Source organism: Oryctolagus cuniculus, chromosome 1, assembly GCF_964237555.1.
Source record: "Oryctolagus cuniculus chromosome 1, mOryCun1.1, whole genome shotgun sequence".
Lineage (NCBI taxonomy): Eukaryota > Metazoa > Chordata > Mammalia > Lagomorpha > Leporidae > Oryctolagus > Oryctolagus cuniculus.
The window spans coordinates 218,052,296-218,079,795 of NC_091432.1; the positions used below are offsets into that span (position 1 = coordinate 218,052,296).

General features: G+C 50.4%; 2 protein-coding genes across 4 annotated transcripts in view; both read left to right on the forward strand.

The window, feature by feature from the left end:
* The first annotated feature begins 6,911 nt into the window (after positions 1-6,911).
* Positions 6,912-14,954, forward strand: ATP6V1G1 (ATPase H+ transporting V1 subunit G1). Its single transcript, XM_002720414.5, has 3 exons — positions 6,912-7,172; positions 10,334-10,434; positions 14,186-14,954. The coding sequence occupies exons 1-3, from the start codon at positions 7,091-7,093 to the stop codon at positions 14,357-14,359; spliced, it is 357 nt and encodes a 118-aa protein (XP_002720460.1). The 5' UTR covers positions 6,912-7,090; the 3' UTR covers positions 14,360-14,954.
* A 1,865-nt stretch (positions 14,955-16,819) lies between these two features.
* TMEM268 (transmembrane protein 268) overlaps positions 16,820-27,500 on the forward strand; it is a 37,646-nt gene continuing 26,965 nt past the window's right edge. For 2 of the 3 annotated variants that reach the window (XM_051842659.2, XM_051842669.2), the window contains exon 1: positions 22,373-22,525. The gene's annotated coding sequence lies outside the window, so the exon portion shown is untranslated. Of the gene's footprint in view, positions 16,991-22,146; positions 22,240-22,372; positions 22,526-27,500 lie in introns of those variants that run through there. The other variant, XM_051842662.2, reaches the window with a different exon arrangement.

Genomic DNA, 27,500 nt, shown 5'->3' on the forward strand with positions numbered 1-27,500 from the left:
CCATTCCCTTCTTCTCCCAGCCCCTGGTAATCACCATTCTACTGAGTCCGACATCTATCTGTCTATCTATCTGTCTTTCTATCGATGGCATTTCTCTTTCAGTGACTGTCTCATTTTACTTAGCATCATGTCCTCAAGGTTATCTGTGTGATAGCATGGATCAAAATATCATACCTTTTTAAGACTAAATAATATTTCTGTTATGTACATATAAATAGGTAAATACCACATATGTTTACCCATTCTTTCTTTGATGGATACTGAGTTACTTCTACCTTTTGGCTACTGTGAATCATGACTCTAACAACATGAGCAAATTCATTTGAGACGCTGCTTTCAATCCTTTTGAGCATATAGCCTGAAGCAAAGTAACTAGGTCATCAGAGAATTCTATTAAGTATCTTGAAAAGCTGCCGCACTGTTTTCCTGGTGACTGTACCATTTTACCTTCCCACTAACAATGCCCAAGTGTTCCTATTCTCATCCTCATAGGCTCTCATTGTTTCCTTTGTTCCTGACAGCAGCTATCTTAATAGGATGAAGTGGTAAGATTAATGACAAGAAGACATTTTACATAGTCTCATCTAAGCTATTAAGTTTACCTGTCATCACTAACAAATTTGTTAATGGGATATTTTACACCTTTTTGGGTATGAAGTCTTAGAAATCGACTGTGTATCTCCTACTTACAGAACATTTCTTTTTTTAAAAAAATGTATTTATTTATTTGAAAGTCTGAGAGAAAGAGAGAGGACAGACAGAGAAAGGGATTTTCCATCCACTAGTTCACTCCCCAAATGGCCACAATGGCTGGGGCTGGGCCAGGCCTAAGCCAGGAGCTTCTTCTGGAAGTATACTGTTAATTCCTCTTCTCTGGTGCCTTTGTTCAGATGTCTTTGTAGGTAATTTACAGGAATAACGTGCAGTTCTTTGTTTCTTTGCTGATCCATTTCTTTCTTTCTTTTTTAAGATTTCATTTATTCATTTGAGAGGTAGAGTTACAGACAGAGAGGGAGAGACAGAAAGAAAGGTCTTCCATCTGTTGGTTCACTCCCCAAATGGCCTCAACAGCTGGAGTTGGGCCGATCTGAAGCCGGGAGCCAGGAGCTTCTTCTGGGTCTCCCATGTGGGTGCAAGGGCCCCAGCATTTGGGCCATTTTCCACTGCTTTCCCAGGCCACAGCAGAGAGCTAGATTGGAATAGGAGCAGCCGAGACTTGAACCGGCATCCATATGGGATGCCGGCACCGCACGTGGAGGCTTAGCCCACTACGTCACTGCGCCGGCCCCTCAGCCATTTTCCAGACATGCTCCTTAGCTTCTGGGAAGGCAGAGGAGCAAACGTGAGCCAGGCCTATCCTGGAGCTGCTAGCGGTGAAGACACTGAGCCAGGAAGCGGACGCCTTCCTATAAACACACAGAGCCCACTGACCGGCTCCACTGGGTGATCAACAGGATCTCCCCAACGTTTGCGACTCTCGGCTCCGTCTCTTCAGTTATCTTCAGACTAAGTCAAAGGAGAAGGGTTAACCGCTAATGCTCAACATCCCAACGTGGCAAATGTTTAAGGGGTCACCTCAGGCAGAGGCCAGGAAGTTGTCTACTGGGAGGCCACCCACTGTGGGGTGGAGGAGATGGGGGTGGGGCAGCTCATTCTCTCATGAGTTTCCTCCGGGGCAAGTCACGTCCTCACCCTGGATTTTGTCTCTGGACTACTGCTGGGCACCAACGTGCTTTTGAAAATCATAAATTAGGAAAAGCTGTTTCCTCTGGGCAGTCGGTGGGCACAGGCTGGATTTCAGCAATCTTGCTTCCTTGTGCAGTGAACAACCTGTCCAACCATGCAGTCTCTAGAAGCAGTTTGTTTGTTAACTGAGTATACTAGGTTGACATATAAAAACTAAAAGCCTATTTATTATTATTTTTGAGGAATCGTTATAAGGGGACCAGATATCTCCATTTTCATGAGTGGTGAGTACATTCAAAGTTAGTTATTTAATATTCCTTTTTTTTAAAGATGTACTTATTTACTTGAGTCAGAGTTACATAGAGAGAGAAGGAGAGGCAGAGAGAGAGAGAGGTCTTCCAACCCTCTGGCTCACTCCCCAGTTGGCCGCAATGACCAGAGCTGTGCTGATCTGAAGCCAGGAGCCAGGAGCTTCTTCTGGGTCTCCCAAGCGGGTGCAGGGGCCCAAGAACTTGGACCATCCTCCACTGCTTCCCCAGGCCATAGCAGAGAGCTGGATTGGAAGTGGAGCAGCTGGGACTTGAACCAGTGCCCATATGGGATGCCGGCACTGTAGGCGGTGGCTTTACCCTCTACGCCACAGTGCTGGCCCCAGATTTAATATTCCTACTGACCATATTATACTGTTATTAACCCCATTTAAAATTATTTATTTATTTTATTTTATTTGAAAGCTTGAGAGACAGAGTGAGAACTTCTAACCACTCCTTTCTCAAATGCCTGCAGGGTAGCCAGGGGCCAGGAGCCCAATCTGGGCCTCCCACATGGGTGACAAGGGTTCAAATCGGTTGCCTCCCAGGGTGCACACCAGCAGGAAGCTGGAATCAGGAGCAGAGCTGATACTTGAACCCAGGCACTTGTACATGAGATGCAAGTGCCCCAAGTGGCATTTTAATTGCTGTGCCAAACACCTGCTCTAATGCCATGTTTAACAAATGAAAAGCCTGAAACTCAAGAGAGGTTAAGTCATTTGCTCAAGGTCACCCAGGAACTGAATGTGGGGGCTAGGATTTGAACCCAGGCCAAGTGCTCTCTTGGCTGAGGCCGTGAGAGACCCCCGCCTGCCTTAGTCACTGCTAGGCTAGAGCCAACAAAGAGCAGCCCTGTGCCTTCTCCTTGTTTGCAGTTTGTGTCTGAACAACCACACCCAATAGTGGCCACATTCTTTGCTCTGATCTGCTACTGCATTCCTTGGTGAGAGGAACCAGCCTCACACTCCCTCTGTGCCCTTCAGATAACCTTGTCACTGCTTGCTCTTGCCTGCTTGCTCAAGACTTCTCGGCTCCTTTAGAGGACAATTGCTTCAATCTCATTTCCTAGTTCTTGCAGGACACCTTCCCGGGGTACCCCCATTCTGACAACAAACACCCACTCAGATCATCAGAAAATCTGAACCAGTCTGGGCAGTCTCAGAGGAGGGACTGTCCAGTGTTTCTCTCTTTACCCAATAAACTTTGGAAATGCTTCCAGCGGCAACAGAATTCTGGGATTTGTATGTACTTAGAATCTTAGGAACAAGAAACTGTGGGAGACCCTCACATTCAATCATCAGCGTGGTCATCGTCATCATCATCATATCATCCTCTCTTCCTATTTTTAAAAAATAACAGCTTTATTGGAGGATATAAGCCATAGAGCAGTTACTCACCCTTCTAAAGCTTACCATTAAGTGTTTTTTGGCATGTTCCCAAGGGTGTGCCACCATCACTACTATCTAGTTCCAGATCATTTTCATCACCCTAAAAAGAAATCCCATTCCAATTGGCAGTCACTCCCCATTTCCTCTCCCCCAGCCTCTGTCTGTCTCTAGAGATTTGCCTATTCTGGGTGTTTCAGGTCACAGCACTGTATGACAGGTGGCCTTTTGTGTCTGGTGTCTTTTGCTTTGTCTAGTGGCACCAAGGCTTGTCCCTGCTGTAGCTTGTACCAGTCCTTTATTTATGTTGATGACCAACTGCAGTTCTATTGTGTGCATATACCACATTTCATGTATCCACTCCACTGTTGGCTACCATCAACTCTCTGAGTCTTCACTCCACCCCGAGAAGTACGCACGTCTGTCCTCTGAAGACGGCGAATCACTTTTTCTGAGAACACAGATATTTATAAATCTTTCCAAGAAATCATTGAAATGGGATTTAAAATTCGCAGAGAGCAATCAAGATCCAGTTCTCATGCCGGGAAGCGATAGGTATTCTGCGGTTACGTCATCTTTCCAAGCCCACCCCCAACCTCAGTGAAATAACCATGAATGCAGCTTCTCCTTGGGTACAGAGATCTTATCAAGAACAATTCTGGCGTCATCTTCCCTCCTCTGTGCCTGGTGGTCTCTAAGAAGTCATCTGCTTCTTTCCACAGCCCACGAGATCTCACACAAGAGCACGATGAGGGAGGTTCCCCCTGCAGCCCTGGCTGGGTCCAAGCACACGGTGTGACAGTCAGTGGTGTGACCACGAATTACTGAACCTGCGGATCTTCCGTTTGGTTGCTATACAATTGAATTAATAACAGTACTCTGAAGTTGCTGAGGAGTAAGTCAAGTGTTTGCAAGACTGTCACATTGGCAAACTCAGCCACTGCCTTCCCAGCTCCCTGTGTGTGGTGGTGGTGTTGTGCCTGAGCGAGAGCTGACAGAAGAGTGCCACACACTGATAAACTTGGGAGTACTTGATTGCCGGTGGTGGAGAGCAGGCTCGTGCCCTAAAGAACTCTCAACCCTGAAACTCAAAGCAACAGGGTTTAAAAAGGTAAAAACCACAAGGGAGAATACATGGTTGCTAGGGTCAAGCTGACCTAAAGCATATGCAAAACTAATATCAATTACAATCTTGACAATACTAATTTCGGTCTTTTATTTTTTTAAAAGATTTATTTGAAAGGCAGAGTTACAGAGAGGCAGAGGCAGAGAGAGAGAGAGGTCTTCCATCTGCTGGTTCACTCCCAAGATGGCCACAATGGCCGGAGCTGAGCTGATCTGAAGCCAGGAGCCAGGCACTTCCTCCAGGTCTCCCATGCAGGTGCAGGGGTCCAAGGACTTGGGCCATCCTACTCTGTCTTCCCAGGCCACAGTTGAGAGCTCAATTGGAAGTGGAGTGATCAGATTTGAACTGGCACCTATTGGGATGCTGGCATTGCATGTGATGGCTTTACCCGCTGTGCCACAGCACTGGCCCCCCATTATAGTCTTGACATTAGTCCAGGTACTGACCTCAATCATATGTGGACATAGGCAAACTACAATCTTAACATCAATCCAGATGCAGCCTATCTGTTTTAAGCTTGAACAATCATTCTAGGGGATTTCTATGTTTAGTGAAGTGGGATGCAGTGTACTGATGTTTTAGTTTCAGACCATAGTCTCACAGGAGGGGTGCTTTCTCAAGATGGAGTCTTGGGTGCTCCATAATAGAGTCCCTACTATCAGGGTGTCTATAGCAACTGCTGTCCCCACCTCCACACACAATGTTCCTTCTCCCCAGACCATCTCTCACCCTGCCACCCTCCACTCTCATTTTCTGGGTACTCTCTCACTCTTCAGAGGTCATTTGAAATGCCATGTCTCACAGAAACCCTCCCAGACACCTTGGCCGGTGCTGCGGCTCACTTGGCTAATCCTCCCTGCGGCACCAGCACTCCGGTTTCTAGTCCTGGTTGGGGTGCCGGATTCTGTCCTGGTTGCTCCTCTTCCAGTCCAGCTCTCTGCTGTGGCCAGGGAGTGCAGTGGAGGATTGCCCAGGTCCTTGGGCCCTGCACCCCATGGGAGACCAGGAGAGGGCACTTGGCTCCTGGCTTCGGATCAGCGTAGCGCGCCGGCCAAGTGACCATTTGCGGGGTGAACCAACGGAAAAGGAAGGCCTTTCTCTCTTTCTCTCACTAACTCTGCCTGTCAAAAACAAAACAAAACAAAAAAACCTTCCCAGAAGCCTCCATATTTGCCTCCTGCTATTAAGTGGGTCCTTCTTATTTTTTTTTTTTTAAGATTTATTTAAACAACGGAGAGACAGGCAGACACACACACACACACACCAGAGAAAAAGAGAGAGATCTTTCCTCCACTGGTTTATTCCCACATGGTGGCAACATGCAAGCCTAGGCCAGGCCAAAAGCAGGAACCAGGAGCTCCATCTGGGTGCAGGGACCTGAGCACTAGGCTCATCTTCTGTTGCCTTCCCAGGTACATCAGCATGAGTCTGCACCTGAAGCCGGCCCCTGGATCCTTCTAAAAACACTTCTCCTTGGCTGCGTTGACCACGGTTTGTGATTATTTATTTTAGTTCACCTCTTTTTGATCCATAAACTGTGAGACTCACCAGAGACCTTGTTTATCTTGCTCTCTGCTGTGTCAAGTATCGAAGGACATCCGGGGTCAGAGCAGGTGTTCCACAGATGTGTATGGAAAATAGTACAAGCTTTTCCTGAACCCACATTCAGAAATGGACAGGGACCTGTTCAAAATCACTCGGATTTTTTTTAACAGAGTTGATCCCAATTTTCCCTGCTGGCAACCCAGGACTCCACCTCTAGAAATGGCAAGAATTTTTCTAAACCTAAAAACAAAGAACCTACTGAAAATGGACTGGTATCTGGCACAGGAGTTAAGATACCCATGGGACTCCAGCATCCCACATGCGCATGGCTGGATTCCAGTCCCAGCTCCGACTCCCGCCTCCTGTTAATGCACACCTTGCGCGGCAGCAGGCGATGGTTCAGGTATTTGAGTCCCTGTCATGCGTGTGTCAGACGGATTGAGAATCCAGGCTCCTGGCTTCGGCTGGGGTCCAGCCCTAGCCACAGTTCCAGTTATGGTGGGCATTTGGGGAGTGACCCAGCGGCTGGAAGACCTCTCTAACTCTGTGACTGTCAAATAAATGAAAACTTAAAATAATAATTTTTTTCTAAACTGTTCCCTAATATGAGTGCCCGAACAGGAGAGAGTAAAAGTCGTGTGCGGGATAGCAGAACGGGATTTAGGTTGGCCCCTTCTCGCGGCACCTTAATGTGCACTGGCTGTAAAGTAAGGGTCTCTACGGCAACTACGACGTGGCACCGTGGCTAAAACGCAACAAGCAAGGCGGCCGGCGCGGGGAGAGAGGAAGCCGGCCACAGTCCCCGCGCAGGCGCACTCGGCCACTCCCCCTCATCCCTCCTCCGACCCGCCCATCCCGCCCGAGCCTTGGGCCCCTTGGGTTGTCTGCCGACGCGACGCTGCGCGGGTCACGTGACGTAGGGGCGGGGCGCCGGCCGGAGGCGCAGGCGCAGTTTGCCCGGTGGGTGGGTCAGGTGACCAGAGGAGCCTTCGAGTCGGTTTAGGCCGCTGCTCTGGGCTTCCAGAGTGCCGGTCGCTATGGCCAGCCAGTCGCAGGGGATCCAGCAGCTGCTGCAGGCCGAGAAGCGGGCGGCGGAGAAGGTGTCGGAGGCCCGCAAGCGTGAGTTTCGGGGTGGGGCTGCCCGCGGGGGGCCGAGGCTGAGGAAGGCGGCTAGGCCTCGGGAGGCGGCCTGAAAAACGGCGCGGGGCGAGGGTGGCGGTAGTCCCGGAGGCCTGTGTGTTTGGAAGCCCTGGAAGGGCTGGTGGGCCGCCCGGAGGCTGCCCTACGCGAGAACAATTCTGAGTGTAGAGACAACGGTGGGTTAGCGCGCTCTTCGGGGTCTGGCTGGCGTCTACAGTCAGGCTGTCCAAACGGAGCTTCGGGAAGCGAGCCACCACCCGCACCACTGCTCGCGCTAGGAACCCGGGGCCCTCCTTGCTCTTCCCCTTAGCCCGATCGCCACGCTGGGTCGCCCAGGCTTTGTGTGTCTGGTTGCCCCTCCCCCCCCCCCCCCATCGCCATCGCCGGCACCTAAGCTCAGGACACCAACTTCTCGGAGCTCCCATGAACAGCCGAAAACGAAAGTTGCTTTCTTATTTCATTTTATTTTTTACGCGGCTAATAACTGCCAGCGCCAGTGCCCACTGCTCCTGTGGTCTTCCCCCATCCTGGTTTTCCACGTCCCAGGAAACCAGGAAGCAAACCCTGGGTAGGGTGATTGCAGGTGAGTTGAAGGCTCCAGTTGGGAAATGCAGGGTTGCCAAAGAACTTAATAGGTGGGGCGTAGTCTCATCTTCCAGGGAGGAGAAGCCGGTCTCTTCTGGTGCACCCTTTCGCGGTCAGCCAGCCCGCCTTTTGGGTCAGCGGACTTTTATGCCTGTAGAATCCAGCACAGCCCCTTCAAGGCGCCGAGTCTCCCAGCACGCGGAATGACTGTGACTCCGCCGAGGCACCTTGGTCCATTCCCTCTGCGAGCTTTTGCTTTCTCCTCCCTGCCCCGCGTTCTCTAATCCTTCGTCTTTCTTTGGACCTCAGAATTTAGGCAGCGCTTCTTCCAGGAAGTCTGCCCTGATTGATGCTCCTCCCCTCAGCCTGGGTCAGGGGACCCTCTTCAGTGCTTGCTTACATGGCTGCGTCCCCAGACCAGGTTCCTGGGGAGTAGACACTGTCTGACTTAGTTTTATGTATCCAGTTTTCCATCTGGTGAGAAAGGTGTTTGTACCCCCACTTTACAGATGGGATACTAAGGCACAGAGGGAAATGATTTGACCATAGCTTGGGAATTAGCTTAGTTGGGGCTTAGAGGCGTGGATAAATTCACCATGCAAGGGTAAATTACCAAGCAGTGTGTTTCCTGGTATAAGACTTAGAATCTGTCCCCCATCCAAGTAGGATTCACGCGTGGCTCCTGTCCATTCTCAGTTAGGATTGTGTGATACTCTGCATTCCATAGGGAGAGCTTTCTTTGAGGGGAATGGGAAGAATCCTTTTCTTGGCCTAGGACTGGAAGGTTTTGTGTTCCTTGTAGACTTTTTCCAATCATGCCCTTGACACAGCGTTTCCAGAATGACCTCTCAGAGTTTGTCCAGTGGTGTCTCATCAGGGAATAAGTTGTGTCAGTGGGAAGGATGTGGAACTGTCTGGGGGAAGCGCAGGAACAAGCATGTAGGGTGAAAGGGTAAGAACAGGTGAGTGCCTTGGAGGCACTGTGAACCTGTAAAGCTGCATAGCCTGGGTAGCCCTTAGGTAGTTACTGGGTGAATTTATCTCACGAGAGTTAGTTTATGGTTAGTGTACATCTCAGAGCTATGGCTGAAAAAGTGATCACCTATCTTGATCTGTAATTATGGTTGACGTGCCCAGTTAGGAATGGGGAAGAGGCTGTGCCTGGTGTGGTAAAATGATCCAACCCAAGTTTTAATGAAATCAGTGCTTTGGACCTTACTAGTAAGAAGAAAAAAAAAGACTGTTGTGATTTATTTCATTGAAGAGACGGAAAAAAACAAAAACAAAAACAAAAAAACACCAGCTCCCAGTGTGAGGCCTGAGGAAAATGAGATTTGGAGGAAATAGGATTTCCTGTGCAAATATTTTGATTTTCAGAGAAGCCGATCAAATTGAACTTTGTGATGTTTACTGAGAGGCAGAGGTGATGGATTCAGTTAGCAGTGGGATTTGGGAGTAACGTATTATAAAATCAGGTTTAGCTACTGCATACTGTTTGGGCCCTGAATGTTATTTGTAGATTGTTGATTTGACAAAGATCTTTGTCTTTGAAATATGGCCCAGTATAACTAGTGCGGAGGATAGCATGCGAATGTTGGGGTACAGGGGGATAGCAGGCCTGAAGTAGTACTGGAGTAATACAGACTGGTAGAAATAGTTCTTGGGTGAGTGCTTAGAGAGAAGTGCTTAGAGAGAAGCCTATTTTAGACTAGCTCATGCAGTGTTGATGTTGTCAGTGTAGTTATAGGTTCAAAATTCTGTTCCTCCTCAGGAAGTGGAAGGCTGAGTTTCCTTCATCTGTATGGTTCTGGCAGGTGCACAGTGTCTTTTGTTCTGAATTAGATACTCAGGTTGATCATCTGAGACCCTTTTTATTCCATCTGGTGAACAGAGATTGAAAGCAGAGAGTATGTGTGGCTGGTCTTGTGCTGTTTTCATATGGGCTTTGACAGGACCGGACTTTTTTCCCAGCTGTGTGTTAAAAACTACCCTGTTCTAGAATCCAGGGCACCTGTGTCCCCTCCCCTCTCAGCCAGTGTGCAGCTTCCCATTCAGTGCTCCCTCTTCAGCCTGCCCTCCCAGTCACTGCTTTCATGGCTGCCTTGTGACAGGCATGGTAGTTTCCAGCATTACATCATCTTTCATTAGTACATTTTAGGCTGATGTCCCTGGTGAACCTATTAGCTCCTTGCTGAGCTTCTCATCAGAGCTCCAATTGTCGCCAGCCCCATACTAGGGTGTATACTTCTTGGGAAGAGGAGTTCCCTGTTGGTTCCTAGCAGAGAATATTCTGACACGTTGCACAACTTTTTCCATCATTTTCATGGCCTGTAATTATGAAGGCATCTTTTTTAATGTAGTAATTTCTTAGGTACAGCCTGTGGCGCCAGGAACCTATTAGCTTTGAATTCTCTTATTCCCATGCATGTCTCTGTCTCTTGGGATTGTGTCTTAACTTTTTCCCCTTGTTTACTGTTAAAACTTAACTATTTTGGTGTCTGCTTTTCTACTTGTCTTTTAACCACTTCCTGATTAGTTCTCTGTTTTGAAAACAGGAAAGAACCGGAGGCTGAAGCAGGCCAAAGAAGAAGCACAGGCTGAAATTGAACAGTACCGCCTGCAGAGGGAGAAGGAGTTCAAGGCCAAGGAAGCTGCGGTGGGCCCCCTTTTCTTTTTCTTTTTTTAAAAGATTTATTTATTTATTTGAAAGGCCGAGCCAGAGAGAGAGAGAGAGAGAGAGAGGTCTTCCATGTTCTGGTTCACTCCCCAGATGGCTGCAAGAGCTGGAGTTGAGCCGATCCGAAGCCAGAAGCTCCTTCTGGGTCTCCCATGCGTATGCAGGGGCCCAAGCACTTGGGCCATCTTCTGCTGCTTTCCCAGGCCATAGCAGAGAGCTGGACCAGAAGCGGAGCAGCCAGTGCTCAAACCGGTGTCCATATGGGATGCCAGCACAGCAGGCAGCAGCTTTACCCGCTATACCACAGCGCCACACCCCCCACCCCCATTTATTTTCATCACTTTCCTTTCCTCTTTCCCCCAGGCTCTTAAAAATATAGCTCAGAGGTTCTGGCTCTTGTAGAGTTCTGCAAATTTGGGTATCATGCATTTTATTGTATGCTCAGGCTGCATCTTTTAGGAGTCTTGTTTACTAACATTGAATCCTAGTCTTCACTTATTCAGTCATTTAACAAATAATCTATCAAATAGTGCCGAGTACTGAGACAGATGATAGGGAATCAGCTGTGAACAGAAAGAGATCTGACCCCTGCCTTCACAGAGCTTAGCTTCCAGTCTTGCAGACCTTTAGCTGTAAAGTAGCATAAACAGAGCCCTGCTTTAGTGTAGTATAGTGAGAGGCATTTACCACTAGTCAGTATACGCATTGGATCATAGTACAAAAACAGATCACAGAAAATACAGAGGAAGCAGGGATCATCAGTCTGTAAAGGGAAAGAGTGGAGGAGGAAAACCGTCAACACTCTTGGAAAACGCAGTTCATACTGGTGCACAGTGGAATTTCTTGGCCGGTATAACTAAAAACCTAGGTGAAAGGCTAACTTTATTTTGATCCTGAGCTTAAAAAATACGCTCAGGATTCTTGCTTTCTGAGCTCTGCTTTTGATTTTGTGTGCTTTGTTCTCAAGTTCTACATTGTGGTGGCTTGCGTCTGGTATTAAGAGGCACATGCGTCCTTCTTGGCCTTCAGTAACAAAAGTTTCCACCATCTTTGCACAGGGTGATTTTTTAAATTAAAATTTAAAATGCAGGGTGAGTTTTGGCACAGTGGCTAAGACACCTCTTGGGCTGCCCATGTCCCCTCTCAGTGCCTGAGTTCGTATCCTGGCTCTGTTTCTGATTCCTGATTCCCGCTGCCTGCTAATGTGCACCCTGGGAGGCAGCAGATGTTGACTCAGGCATTTCAGTCCTGCCACTCACATGGGAAACCCAGACTGAGTTCCAAACTCCTGGCTTTGACCTGACCCATCCCTGACTCGTGTGGACATTTGGGGAGTGAACCAGCAGATGGGAGATTCTCTGTCTGTCTTTCCAGTAAGTAAAAATAAATACAAAAACTGAATTATGTTATCTAAAAAAATCTTAAACTGTTTCCTGATGCTTGAAGTTAGGCTGATTGTTGCTATAAGTCGTCAGACTACTAACAAAACAGTGGAGAAATACTTGTGTCCAGCGGCCATCTTATCTCTGTAGTTTTACCCTCTACTGTGCAATTACAGAGATGTTATCAGTGTTGTACTGTTAAAGCAAAAGCTGAGTTTTCTAGTGATTTTCATCTATAATTGTTTCCATCTTGAGGTAACTTAGGGAACTTGGCAGCGGTTTATATTGGTAACAGAAATGAGTTTTTATCCCGAGTAGAGGTTATGGACTTAAAAATATGAATTAGTGACTGATCTCTTACTAACTGCTCCAGGGTATTCCTATAATACAAGCAGTTATAATGTAGTATGAACAGCTCTTAAGTTTGCACTCAGAAGACTTGGGTTTGAGTCTGCGTGTTTACTTTGCCCTCTTTGAGCCTTATTTTCCTAATCTAAGAAGGGGTGATAGCCTCCTCCTTGGTTGTTGTGAGGAACAGGCAATATGAGAGAATGCTTTGTAAACTAATGTATAAATCTATATGAGAAAATAGCACACTAGCTGATGAGAAGATTCAGACATGAAATTATGTCTTGGAGAACCTGATAGGTCAAGTTCAAATAAACTATCGCAGTTAACAAAGAGCCTACCTGACTGTGAAGATCATAGAAGGTAAAAGAACATTCATCAACCAGCGTGTCTCAAATTATGAATAAAAACTGAAGAGTAAAGTGTAATAAGATAAAAATATTGAGTAGAAAAGGTGGCAGTGAGAAATCAGTTTGCCTCTCTCCCAGCCTGGAAGTCCTCAGAGCTCAACATTGGTAGCAGTGTTTTGTGAGTTCTTCTAGAATATCTATTTGAAAGAACAGATGTCATGTATTTATAATATTGGTGAATCTACTGATGAACTTGAGAGCTTAAACATTAACCAGTAATGGTGAAACTTATATACTTGTCCTAAACTATATTTTCATTGTGTTTGTTTCTAAATAGTTTTTAAAAAAATTTTATTTAAGGTATACAAATTTCATGTATACAGATTTAGAAACAGTGATATTTTCCACCCTGCCCTCCCTCCCACCCATGCTCCCACCCTTCCTCTTTTTTCCTCTCCTAATCCCTTTCTTAATTTTTACAGTGATTTACTTTATACTTATAAGATGTAAGCAATGGTTTACTTATAAGATTAACCATACGCTAAGTAAAGAGTTAAACAGATACTAAGAATAAGAAAAATAGAAACCACTGTTCAGGGCTCTAAACAATCATTGAAACTTAAAATGTCAAATTCACTCCTATACATTACATTTTTGGTACTCTGTTACCACAGATCAGGGAGAACATACCTGTCTTTTGGGGAATTGGCTTATTTCACTAAGTATAATGGTTTCTAGTTGCATCCATTTTGTTGCAAAAGACAAGATTTTATTTTTTATGACGAGTAGTATTCCATTGTGTGTGTTTATACACCATAATTTCTTTATCCAGTCATCAGTTGATGGACATCTGGGTTCATTCCACATCTTAGTTATTGTGTGTTAGCGATAAACATGGGGGTACAGATAACTCTTTGATATACTGATTTTATTTTGTTTGGGTAAATTCCCAGGAGTGGGATTGCTGGGTCATTTGAAAGTCAGAGTTAAAGAGAGGGAAAGACAGAGATCTTCCATGTGCTGGTTCACTACCCAGATGGCTACAACGGACAGGGCTGGGCCAAACTGAAGCCGGGAGCTTCATCTGGGTCTCCCCTGTGGATGCAGGAGCCCAAACACTTGGGCCATCTTTTGCTGCTTTTCCCAGGCCATTTTTAAAGAGTGTTTAAGATACCATGTATTTCCTCTTTTAAAACCACACACACAAATATCTATATCTATACATATGTGTTATTGTGTGTATCTCCTGACTAGTGCTCTGTGTCTTGCTTTTTTCCTCCCTAATTTGTGTACTTTAAGAACTCATCCATGGAAGCACCTTAATTTATTTAACCAGTCCTCAGTTTTTGAGTTTGAAGATCAATTCTAGTCTGGTTAAGGCTACACTTAGACTCTGGAGAGATGTGAGTATCGTCTCTGGAGTAGGGTTCTAGCAGTGGGAAGGCCGTGCAGCTGACCTTTGGATGAACGTGACTCCCGTTAACTCTGGCAGTGTCTGCTTCCCCACATGCTGTGCAGTCATGAGGCTACATTGTCTGCTGCTGGTCGCTTACCTTCATGGAGGAGCCCGGGTTTCCCCAAGTCAGCAAGCAGCTTTCTGGATGTCCTGGCCATTCCTGACGTTCCCTCTGTGTCCTCCTCCCACTGCAGGCGCTGGGATCCCACGGCAGTTGCAGCAGCGAAGTAGAGAAGGAGACCCAGGAGAAGATGACCATCCTGCAGACCTACTTCCAGCAGAACAGGGATGAGGTCTTGGATAACCTCTTGGCCTTTGTCTGTGACATCCGGCCAGAAATCCATGAGAACTACCGCATAAATGGATAGAAGAAAGCTGCCCTTGTTCCACGGCTGGGCGTTTCAGATGCTCTCGTGGAGCATGGAGCCTCAGCAAAGCTCACGCTCTGCCCTCATGACAAGGCATTAAATTATTTCTGTGTGTTTCATAGGAGGGCCTTCACTCGTTAGCTTCTTTATCCAGACTTTCCAAAGAGTTCATCTTTTTACTTCATATTTCTTAGAGACATTCAATAAGTATATGTCGTGTGTTTTCCTGTGCCTTTTAGTTCAAGCAACATATATGTCAGTGTTGACTTTTCTATCTTAGATCTTGTATAAAAAAAAATTCTTTGAAGAAAGAAAGGGACTAAACAATTTGTTTCCCCTATGCTTTCTTGAAGGTCAGGGGCTTTATCTATGAAAAAGTAGTAAATAGTTTCTTGTAACTTGTGTGAAGCAGCAGCCAGCCTTAATGTCTATTCCAAAGGCAAAAGCAATGAATTACTCGTGTAATTGTTTAGGCTGCTTTTAGCTTCTTAATCAAAATTACTAGATGATAGAATTTAAGAACTTATTGCATGTTATTACTTGGTGTACTGATAATTTAAAAGTAAAGACTTTGTCATGTGTTCTATCTCTCACACTTCTCTGGTTCATCCTGTATGATAATGCAAAATGCACTTTGGCCTACAGAATTCTTCAGATTCTGCAGAATTCCACTTAGGAAATTAGCTCACATATCACATTTGCATTCATAGTTAGAAATTGTTCAAGATGTACAGATTTAGCAAGAAGCAAAATGCTTGTAATTTTACCTAAAAATTGGTTTACAAAACAAGAAGTAGTGTCAGCTCGCTGCTGCTTCTTGATACCGGCCTGCCCTGGCAGTTTATCAGCCTGTGTCCTCCTGGTGGGCTAAAGGACGTGACTGAAGCTCTTAGTGACTTCACACTCCTACTTATAAGAGTTAAATGTCTTTCTGTTAGCTGCAAGTCTTTTGTTGGTTTGAAACTAATTTCTGGTAGAAATGGTTGAAAGAGCATGGGATTTCCTTACCAATACAGCTAGAAAGACTTTAAAAATATATTTGAAAGATAGACTTTTTTTTTTTTTTTTTTTTTTTTTTGACAGGCAGAGTGGACAGTGAGAGAGAGAGAGAGACAGAGAGAAAGGTCTTCCTTTGCCGTTGGTTCACCCTCCAATGGCCGCCGTGGCCTGCGCGCTGCAGCCAGCGCACCGCGCTGATCCGATGGCAGGAGCCAGGTACTTATCCTGGTCTCCCATGGGGTGCAGGGCCCAAGGACTTGGGCCATCCTCCACTGCACTGCACTCCCTGGCCACAGCAGAGAGCTGGCCTGGAAGAGGGGCAACCGGGACAGAATCCGGCGCCCCATCCGGGACTAGAACCCGGTGTGCTGGCGCCGCAAGGCGGAGGATTAGCCTGTTGAGCCGCGGCACCGGCTTGAAAGATAAGACTTTTAAAAATATATTTGAAAGAGAGAGCAAGATCTTCCATCCACTGGTTTACTCCCCAGATAGCCACACGACCAGGGCAAGGCCAGGCAGGTCTCCCACGAGTGTGTCAGCAGCCCAAACACTTGGGCCATCTGCTGCTGCTTTTCCCAGGCCACCAGCAGTTTCTGGATCAGAAGTGGAGCAGCAGGGACACAAATGGGCGCCTGTATGGGATGTTGGTATTGCAGGCAGCAGCTTCATCCACTGTACCACAGCGCTGGCCCCCATGTCTGTTTTGTAGTAGAAGAACTCAGAAAGTTTTCTTATGCAAGCTGTTTGACTTTACTGTTAAAACACCCACGCCTGACTCCCTGAAACTGCTCGTCAGGGTCAGTGGTGGTGTCCACACTGAGAAACCCAGCCTTCTACCATTTGACGTTTAGGATTATTTCATGGGCTTGGCCACTCTTCTTCCCCTGAAACATTTTATTAATTTTTTTGAAAGATTGATCTGTTTGAAAGGCAAAGTTACAGAGAGGGAGAGACAGAGTGATCTTCCATCCACTGGCTTACTCAGATGGCTGCAAGGGCCTGGGACTGGGCCAGGCCGGAGCCAGGAGCCAGGAGCTTCATCTGGGTCTCCCACGTGGGTGTAGGGGCCCAAGCACTTGGGCTACTTTCTGCCCTTTCCCGGGTGCATTAGCGGGGAGCTGGGTTGGAAGTGGAGCTGCTGGGACTTGAAGTGGCACGCTTATGGGATGCTGGTGCCACAGGCAGTGGCTTTACTTGCTGTGCCACAGCGCTGGCCCTGAAACACTCTTAGTTTCCTTCTGTTATCCAGTGGTGAGCTACCTTGCTTCTCAGTCTCTTCCCAGTGCCTTCTCCTGTTTTCCCAAGGTTTTGTTCTTGGCCTTCTGTACATATTTCCTGATGAAACCACTCTCATTTCCTGGCATTGTCGTCTGTATTGAAGATACTTGTATCTCAAACTCCTGTCAAATTGCTTATTTGATGTTTTGACATGAATGTTTAGTAAATACCTCCATCTTAACATCCTGCGCTTACTGCAGCTTAACTCTTGGTGTGACTGCTAACTGTAGCAACTCCTTACCTGCTGCCCCTGCCAATACAGGTTTCCTAAACTGGAGAGACAGGAGGCAACACTTAGACTCACTGACCCAAGATTTTTAACCTGGTTGCCACCGATATTTTCATCCTGGATTGGTAAGGCTTTGCTTATTTTATGACTGGTTGAACCAAGCAGCCCTGTGTTGCTAGTCACAGAAGCCGAGGGGAGTATTTAGAAAAGGGATGTGACCAGTGGTCAGTCGACAGAACAAGACATCTGAAAAGTAAAGGGCTTGGTGACCTGGGAGAGGAACCTAGTATAAAGTGTGTAGAGAGAGTTGGTTTGAGGGAGGGATGCAGTAGTGGCTGGTGGGGGGAGTTGGCTTGAGGGAAGTGGTACGTATTTTTGGGTCCCCACACCATCCCCAGATGGGAACTATTTGCACAGCAATAACAGAAGGATTAAAAATAAAGCACAGGGGCTGCTGGTGTGGCATGGAGGGTTCAGCACCTGCTGAAACGCATCCCACATAGGAGTGCCGGTTAGAGTCCTGGCCGCTGTGCCTCAGCGCCCCGCTCGTGGGAAAGCAGCAGAGGATGGCCCGAGTGGGTGGACCTCTGCCCCCCTGTGGGAGACCCAGATGGAGTTGCCGGTTCCTGGCTTCAGCCTGGCCCAGCCCTGCTGTTGAGGCCATTTGGGGAGTGAACCAGTGGATGGAAGATCCCTGCCACTCTCCCTTCCAGATTGATACATCTGTTTCTTAGAGGGAAGCACTGCATGTAGTACTGGAACGATCTAGGTGCTCAGCAAGGGTTTCTTAATTTTTTGAAATCAGCCATAATTTTCTCGCTCTACTCATTATTAAAAGTGTAATAATAGCAGTAGTGGTGAGGCTAGGGCAGGCTCTGCGATCCCAGTGGCTTAATAAAACAAAATTTTATTTCTAGTGCCTGCTGCAGTTTGGGTGACTTCAGGACAGCCTTCACAGTGATTCAGTTTACTTCCACTCCCGTCCCACCATCTCTGCTGCTGGTTTCCTCAGGTGCAGGGATGGGAAGGCAAAGCTGGCAAACATGCTTCAGTGCTGAAAGACACAGGACACTTGCTCTCAGCTGCTTAATCAGCGGAGGTCATGTGACCCAATCTAACCAGGAGGGAGCCGAGAAATAAAGAGGAAGCCCATGGATGTTCCATGAGCAAAAAATGTTTGCTGTAGTTGTCAAGTGTAGGTGTCTCTGGGCTGGCGATTGGTCTAAGAGCTGCCTTTATCATAACTAATCCTCGTAGCAACTAGGCAACTATGAGCTGCTAGGCAGAGAGGTTAGGGAACCAGCCCACTATGTTCTGAGCACTTCATATAACAACCCTGCAGGTTAGGCATTGGCTTTCCATTTCCACGGAGAAGAGATGCGGCCCAGAGGCTTAGAGAATGTTCGAGGTGTGGAGGAAGGAAGTGATGGACGTGAAGTCCACTCAGCTCAGAGGCCGCAAAGCAAAAGCCTGGCTGTGCTCTCAGGTGTTTTCAGAATGCTTTGGGGAGCAGGGTACTCGCCTCCTTCAGCCCAGTAAAGCTCTGGCCCCACCATTCCACCAGGAAGACTGATGGCACCAGGGGTAGGGAAGCCGGTCAGGGTTGTGTGTGTTCTGGGCCCCTCATTTCTACCTCTACCTGTTCAGGGACAGTCCGGCAGATAGGAGCGTTTTCTCCTGTCAGCTGATGTCACAGGACTGGTGGCTGTGAAATGACTGCAGCAGTTTCCACACACAGCAAGCAGCTGTGCCCCCAGCCCCCACTTCCCTTGCAAATAGGTCAGTTTTAAGCAGCATGCTAGGCGCGTGCTTTATGGGAAGCTTGGCCAGTGGTTCGAGGAGAGGAAGCTGCCGGATCGTGTCAACATCTGCTTCCTCCGGCTTTTAGAAGACTTCAGATGACAACGACTGGCTCCTGGGTCAAGTGTGAATTTAAGGCCATAGCTCCCTGTGGGGGGTGGCGGGTGGGGTGGGGAGGCTTTGAGAGTCAGGGAGCAGATCGCCCCGGCCCCTTTCTACTTGAAAATAACTAAAGGCAGAGTGGCAGCGTCCTAGAACCGTTGGTAGCTGCTGGAGGTGAGCTCAGGGGAGGCTGCTAGGCTAGTGGTTGAGACAGGACTGGGCTGTCTGCCACTGCCTCCCGTGTTTTTAAAGCAGGAAAGCTCTAGTTAAAGCCTGGTTACCTTCAATCGCCCTCCCCTCCTCGCCCCAGCTGGAGGTGAGCCCCCCCAACCCTGCCCGTTTTCTATCCTGGCAGCACTTGTCCAGTCTTCAGTGTAGAAAGGGATCCCTGATGGCCTAGGAGGGCTGCTGGCCTTCCTGTCAGGAATTCAGAGGGTTTGTTTTCGTCTGATGTGCCCCAGTTTCCTGACAAACAGCACACGATCTGTCTTACTCCCAGCGCACCTTCTGACAAGGACAGCTGCGTGTTCAGTCCCAAGCTCCCACGCGCTGTCAGCCCGTGTCTTGTATCTAACAGTGGAGCTTGTCACTTGGCCCGGGGACTTCAGCAGTTGAAACAAGTGTCATGGAGCTACCAGCAATAAACATTCTGTCAGGCACATTTTTGCAAATACTTTAAAAAATAGCTTACCAGGGGGCTGGCGTGGGTCTAGGGAGTAACGCCACCACTATGGCACCGGCAACTTTAGTGCAAGTTGTTCAGGCTCTGGTCATGTTTCAACAGTGCATTTCTAAAGTTTAGGAAGACAGTGAATCTGTAAGTGGCAGCTCCAAAAAAACTAGATCTCATTTTCGATCTTTGCCTTTTCACTTACCCCGAGGGGCTGAGGCTGTCCCCTGTACCATCTGCAGCAACACCAGCTGGGAAGTTTATCATTTTCATCCAGGTTGCCAAATCGCGTTGGCAGCTGGCCCTCTGCCAAGGGTCACGGCAGGACAGGTGGAGCCACTGCTGCGTAAGGGTGGCTTTGCCTGGGGTTTGTGACGGCTTGGGTTTATTTGTAGGTGAGACCCTGATGATGTCATTCATATCTATCCATGCACTTCAGATGCATTTAACACATTCTGAGGGTAGGGTGCTGGGAAGACAGCTCCGAGCACAGGCAGAAATACCTCGTGCCCCAGAGGTATACTGTCTTTCTGGGGAAGAACTGAATGACGAGCATACCAGGTGACAGGTTGGGGTGCAGGTCCAACAAGGTAACTGTGAACGGGGGGTGCAGCCAGGCCCAGGACAGTAAAGGGCTCCCAGAGACTGTCGGTCAAGACCTGAGACAGCTGTCCGTGGGGTTTGGGGCGGGCCTTCCCAATGAAGAGGGAATGGTAACCCCGGAGAACTGGAAGTGAGAACTTGGGGTGTAGGAGGAACTGAAAGATACTGTGTATTCTTGGAGCTTAGGGTATTTTAGGGGTTGGGAGAGTGGATAAACATTAGTCCAGGCCAAGCTGAAGGCAGGGAAGGGCTTGGGCTCACTGCCAAAGGCTTTGTGAATTCATCAGAATAACAGTACTGAAGTCTGCTCTCCAGCACACGTGGCTGGATTTTATTGTCCTTTCTCCATTGTACATGGAGCCGCCACTGCGCCGTGGCACAGTAACAGGACTGGCCACGTGCAGGAGTTTCGAGATGCAAACACAAGACGCCTTGCTGTTCAAGCCTGCATTTCACTCTGTGGAGCAACTCCTCATTTCATTTCATTAGTGCAGTCACCCCTTCAGCAGGCATTGTCCACCCTCTGCAAAAACACTGAAGTTCAGGAGGCAAACTGCGGGGCTGCTGGGGTGGTGCAGTGGGGTAAGCTGCCCTCGCAGCATCAGCATCCCACATCAGAGCACCGGTTTGAGTCCCAGCCGCTCTGCTTCAGATCCAGCTCCCTGCTGATGCACCTGGGGAAGCAACAGAGGATGGCGCCGAGTGCTCTGGCCCCTGCCATCCATGTTGGAGACCCGGATGGAGTTCTGGGCTTCTGGCTTCAGTCTGGCCCACCCCTAGCCGTTGCAGCTGTTTGAGGAGTGACGGCAGATGGAAAGTCTTTCTCCCTCTTTGTCACTCTGCCTTTCAAACAAATTTTTTTTCCATTTTTTTTTTTTTAATAAAGTGAACTGAGCCGTCCTGAGGTCACATGCCCCCAAGCCAGGTTGGCCAGCCCCCAAGTCCTCTATCTTCTGTGCCTCCCTAATACAGGACACAGATGTGTCATGTAAGTGCATGCTAGGGTGACCGCAGCGAGGAGGAGGGGTAAAGGCAGCCTAGCAGAAAGGGCAGAGACCATCCACCCAGCTTCACCAGGCAGAGGGGTCCTGCTGGGGACCAGGCCGCCTCCCTGCTGCAGCTGTCTTTCAGTAGCCTATCAGCATTTGGTGAAACTCCAAAGCTCCTTGGGCCCCTTGCTCTCATGCTTCCAAGTCGTTTTGCTGGAACACCAGGCACTAAACACAGCTTACCGCTGCCCAGGACAACACCTGGCAGTTAGCAGACAGTGCTGCTAGGACACTCAGTTGCCTGGTGAACGATGGAGCCAGGGTTCTCAGGTACCGCCCACCGCCTCCAAGCACTTTGCCTGGGGGTGGGGGTGGGGCTGACTGACCACAGCCAGCCAAGCCTGTGTTCGAAGAGCAACCCCCCCCACCCCGGCCCCAACCATTTGGCAAGATCTGTTGAAATTAAAAAGCGCAGGAGCATTCTGAGTCCACCCGTAGAAAAGTGCAGGCTGCCGCGTGGACGTTAAGTCCCAGCCGCATCCCGGCAAGGCCAGGCAGCAGGAGTGGGGACCGCCTTCGTGGGCAGGACGGAGGGCCAGGAGAGTCAAGTGCCTTCCTGCCAGTCGGGGAGCTCAGAGCCCTGCAAGGGGACGGGAGGCAGAGCCCAGTGCCCCTGCAAGCGGAGAATGCCAAAAGCAGAGGGCCCCACAGCACACAACAACGGAACCCCCTTTCCTATAAAACACGCGTCCTGCCACCCTGCGCTCTAAGGAAAAATACGCTCGGGTCGTGCCTTCTGCAAGGGAGAGGGCACTTACTTTTCACGGCAGATCCTGCCACCGTGGGGGTGACAGCCGCAGGCAGGGAGCTCTGGCCTGTCCAGCAGTTGCGGCCACAACTTTGAGCAGTAATTATGCGCCTGCTGGCTGCGCAACACTTCTCCCAGCTGCTCTCCTTAATTCCCCTCGCACGACATAGTTGTATTGGCCAACCCGCCCCCAACCCCTTTTTGCAGAAAAGGCACAGCCAGGTGAGCTAATTTAGCCGATGATGTAAGAAGTGGAGCAAGCCGGATTAGAGATCGGGTTCTCTGACCCCAAACCCACGCTCTTCGCAGGACCTCGCACACACCGAGAGCAAGCGCTCCAGGACCTTCGGTCCCACACACGGCCTCATCCGCCGGGTCGCGTGACTGCGAGCGACCGCACCGGTAAGCTGCGCGCGGACGGGCACGTGGCGCCGTCCCGGGGGAGCCGGCTGATGACACGCGGCCCGCGGGTCCGGGAGAAGCGTTCCCTCAGGGCCCGAGACGAGCCTGGCGGGCGGCTCCTCCCGGTGGGGGCGGACCCGGGGGGCGGGCGGCGCGAGCGGCGGGCGGGGCGCAGCGCGGCGGGACCGGGAGGCTGCGGCGCGGAAGGGGCGCGGGGCCCTCCGACCTCCCGCGTCCGTGGGCGGTGGCGGTGGCGGTGGCGGTGGCGGCGACGGCGGCGCGGACGGTGAGTGTGCGCGGGCCCGGGGCGCGCGCCCGAGGTCGCGCTGTTGTGCGGCGCGGCTGCGGCTGCTGCGCGGCCTTCTGCGCGCGCCCTCCTCGGCCTGCGTTCCAATCCCGAGGGCTCTGGGGTGGGCGCCGCGGGCAGCGTCCCCGCCTCTCCGTGCGCCTTTGGGCCCCTTCCCCGCCACGCGGTGGGCGTGGGAACCGGTCTCCCGGCGCCTCCTGGAAGCCGCGGCGGGGGCAGGGCGGTAGGCTGTCCCCAGGGAAGCAGAGACCCGTTGAGACGCAAATGCCCAAGGCCAAGGCTTCGTGCCCCTGTGGTGGACTCCCGGGCTGAAGGAGCCGGGGTGTTGGTTCTGGCTCGGCTCTGCCCTGGGTCCTGGACCTTGGGTACCTCATCTGCTTTTCTGGGTCTTAATTTTCTGAGCTGTAAAATAGAGAGCCTGGAGCTCCATAGTAACAATCAAAAACAGAATCAACTTAGGCAAATAAGTTTCTCTTTATGGGGGCTGAAGGTCAGGGAGGCACACCGTTCCTGGGGGAGTCAGGGCGCTCACGGTCTGCAGAGATGGAGACTCTGGGGGAGCCGAACTTGTGCAAGACGGGTGCCTGGCAGGACTGGTTCAAGTGCAGGATTGGCCAAGGGAGCTCAGAAGTCAGGCGTTTATACCCAGGTCGCCCGCCTCAAAGCTCTGGTCCGCCCTGCTCTGCCTGCAGCCTGCTGTGTGTCTAAGGACCCTGGACACGCTGGCGGTACTGCGGGTCAGAGCCAGCCCTCGGGCTAGTCAGTGGGCCGTGGGGGCGGGGCTGGAGGTGAGTGCGCAGTTTAGGGTGTGCAGCCCCAGAGGCTCTGGGGGCCCCATCCTGGCCTCTGGTCTGTACTCTGGGCAGGTGCTGATGCTCGCCTCCTCCTGGAAGCACTTCGGAAGAGCCTTTCCCCAGCCCCGGGGAGCTTCTTCTTGGGTGGTTGTTTCTCAGTTCTTCTGTGACTGTGTCTTTCTCCCCAGATGTGGGTCCCCAGCAGGCAGGGCTGAGCTGGGCCTTCAGGTTCTGTTCTGGGTTTTGCAGTTGCAAAGGTGCAGGACCCGGGCCTCCAGGCTTCCTGGAGTAAAGATGCTGCCAGCTCCGCCCCTCCAGTGACTCCTGTTTCCTGGGGTTCTGAGTGCTGTACCCGCGGGCACTTAACCCTCGCAACGACCTGAACGTATCCTCATTTACACAGGGGGAAACTGAGGCAGAGAGACGTTAAGGAACTGGCTCTGGGTGCCTTGGGTTGGAAGTGGCAGGACCGGGCAGGATACCTGGAGCCCGGCCCAGCCCAGCGTCCAGGTGAACGAGTGAAGGCTGCTGACGGGGACCTGTGGGTGGCTGATGAGGCCAACGAGGGAGTTGGGGTTTCTTGCCCAAGACCATACTTCATTGTGGGATTTTGCAGTGACTTCCTGGCACAAACCTTCCAGGCACTTTGGGAGGGGCCTGTGCAGTTCCACCTGTGTGTGTGGGCCCTGCCTGCTCCGGGGTCCCCCAGTCCATGCTGAGACTCCAGTCCCATGTCTCTGGGCCGCGGGCTCCCAGCTGCCCCGCTCTCAGGCTCTCTGGCCCGTGACTGCAAGCGTTGTGTGTGCCTCCTGAGCCTCGGAAGGGGACGGCTGAGGCGGGCGGGTGATTGGTGAGTGCCTGGCGGCTATATTTGGTATCCTGCCCTGTTCAGGCCTCTGGTGGGTTCGAGGTTAGGGGAAGGAAGTGAGGTGTGAACAGATTGACAGTAAACGCTCATCGTATCTGAGTGCCACAGTGAGCCATTTGTTGCTTAACCATGCTTGGGCCTGGGCAATGCCCTTTCCTTGACCCCCCCCCCCACCCCGTTTTTTCAAAGGTGCCTAAGAGACAGCCAGAACCGGAGTCCAGAGGTACAAGGACATGGCAGCTATGGCTTGGACTCTGGAGCCGGTTGGCTTGGATTCGCTGTGGCTCTGTAGCTGACAGCCACCCCGCCCTAAGCAGGGCTCTTCCCATCTTTCAGCCTCAGTTTTCTCTCCTGACCCCCATTTTCCAAACGGGGCTAGGAAGATCTGGGCTGAGTGCCTGGGGCAGCAGATGTCACAGATCACATGAACGACCCGAGTGGGGATTCCAGCCCGTGTTTGCAGGCTGTAAAGGCTTTAGCGTTTCATGGTATTTTGCCTTCCAGTCTTCGAGGCTGGTGTGATAATTGCTAGTGAAACGCTCGTCTTTTATATGTGCTTGGTTGGAAGCACTCCCAAGTGAGTGTCCAGAGCTTGAAGTCGGGGCCAACTTCAGGTGCATGCAACCTGAACTCAGGGCCTTCCACCCAGGGGCTCCCTACCCCCCCCCCCAGTTTTTTTTTTATTTTTAAAAGATTTATTTATTTATTTGAAGGCAGAGTGACAGAGATCGAGAGGGCACTTTCTTTTGCTGGTGCAGTCCCCCCGCCGCAGCTGCAGCGGCTGAGATGGAGCCAGGCTGAAGCCAGGAGCCCAGAATGCCATCTGGGTCTCCCATGTCAGAGACAGGGACTCAAGCACTTGGGCCATCCTCTGCTGCTTCCCCTGGTGCATTTAGCAGGGAGCTGGACCAGAACTGGGAAACCAGGGCTCAAACTCGTGCTCCTATGGGAGGCCAGCGTTGCAGGCAGCAGCCTAACCTGCATCCTGGCTCCAGTATCCCTGGTTTGGTTTCATGCTGAGCTGTCACTATCTTGAAACTCCTCATCATTTCTTTTAAGATTTAATTTATTTATTTGAAAGGCAGAAATGAGAGAGAGAGAGAGAAAGAAAGAGAGAATGAGAACATCTTCCATCTGTTGACTCCCTCCCCAAATAGCCACAATAGCTGGGACCAGGCCAGGCTGAATCCAGGAGCCAGGAGCTTCTTCCAGGTCCCCCATGTGGGTGCAGGGGCCCAAGCACTTTGGTCATCCTCCACTGCTTTCCCAGGACCATTGGCAGGGAGCTGGATCAGAAGTGGAGCAGCCAGGACTCAAACCAGCACCCATATGTGATGCTGGCACTATAGGTAGAGGCTTAACCTACACCACAGTGCCGGCCCTTCCTCATCATTTCTGAACAAGGGGCCTCACATTTTCCTTTTGCACTGGGCACTGCCGGTCATGATCCTGAGAGGAGTGGAAGATGGTGAGGACAGGGGAGTCACCCTTTCATGGGCATTGGTCGGTGCTGAGCCCTGGGCAGCTCAGGATCAAGAGGACGTGAGAACAGGTGCCCGCCGAGCACTTCACGTCTTGCCCTACCTTGTGAACCGGAGTAGCTGCAGAAGGTGCCGGTGGCCTTTGCACCCTGACATTTAAGGGGTTGTGTGTCATGTCAGGGGGCTTCGGCATGACGTTATGTGGTAAGCGGGTGGTTCTGGGGCCCCAGGTGGGTAACGTGTGCAGGGTGCTGCCAGAGCAGATGTCAATGGAGACTTTTTCATCCAGGAAACTTCCCGGCTTTTGCTGAAGAAAGTGGCTAAGGACACTGCCCACCTGTGCCTCCCTGTGACGTGGCCCTGGAGCCCTGGGCAGCATTGCCCAGCTCGTTGAGGGCTCAGTGCCCGGAAGCCACACCGCTCCCCTCCTTTCTCCTTACAGACCACCATCTAATGGACAGTGCTTCCCTTGCAGCTTTGGCTCCCTGGAAACACAAAACCAAATGATTGGCTCAGGTGCAGCAACTATGTCAAGTCTGCCTTTTTATTTATTTGTTTGTTTTTTTAAGATTTAATTATTTATTTGAAAGTTAGAGTTACACAGAAAGAGGAGAGGCAGAGAGAGAGAGAGAGAGAGAAAGAGAGGGAGGTCTTCCATCTGTTGGTTCACCCCCGAATTGGCCGCAATGGCCAGAGCTGTGCCGATCCGAAGCCAGGAGCCAGAAGCCTCCTCCCAGTCTCCCACATGGGTGCAGGGGCCCAAGGACTTGGGCCATCCTCTGCTGCCCTCCCGGGCCCCAGCAGAGAGCTGGACAGGAATTGGAGCAGCCGGGATTCGAACTGGCGCCTATATGGGATGCCAGCGCCTCAGGCCAGGGAGTTAACCCACTGAGCCACAGTGCCAGCCCCTCAAATCTGCCTTTTTTTAAAAAAGATTTATTTTATATTATTTGAAAGGCAGAATTACGGGGTTGGGGGGAGAGGGAGGGAGGGAAGGAGAGCTAGAGAGAGAGAGAAAGGTATTCTTCCACCTTACTGGTTCACTCTCCAAATGGCTGCAATAGCTGGGGCTGGGCCAGGCCAAAGCCAAGAGCCAAAGTTTCATCCAGGTCTCCCATGTGAGTGCAGGGGCCCAAGCACTTGGGCCATCTTCCACTGATTTCCTAGGCCATTCGCAGGGAGCTGGATGAGAAGTGGAGCAGCCAGGACTCGAACCGGCACCCATAGAGCATGCTGGTGTTGCTGTGCCAGCCACTCTGCCGGCCCCAGGTGTCACATCCTGAAATAGCAGCCAGCAGGGCTGCCGTTGGTGGAACAGTGGGCGTTGCCGCTTTCACTGTTGTGTGTATCATCAACCATCCATTCATGGCGGCAGCTCTGTAGGGAAGGTTCTTGGACTGGAAGAGCTGAAGCTGTCCGGCCAGGTGGCCCATGATGAGGAGAGCTGGCACGGAGGCCTGGCTGGCCTGACTGTGGAGTCCATGTTCATGCACACAGTCCCCCTCTGCCTTTGTGTGGGAACCTGCCTGTCTGAGCGTCTGGGTATTTTTGTTCTTTGTGGTTGTCAGGCTTTTTTTTTTTTTTTTGGTAATTTGTTTTTCCCACCACCTGATTTTTTTCATTTGTATTTCGCAATGTCCTGTGGGAAACCATTTGAGATCCTTTTTGTCAGCAAGGCTTCCTATAGAGAATATAGCTGGCCTGGGCCTGGGGACCTGGGGTGCCTTCAGGAAGGGGTTGGGAGCACGGCCTGGTCAGCTGCTGAGCACCCTGTGCCCGTGGGACCTGAGCGAAGTTCTCAGTAAAGGCCT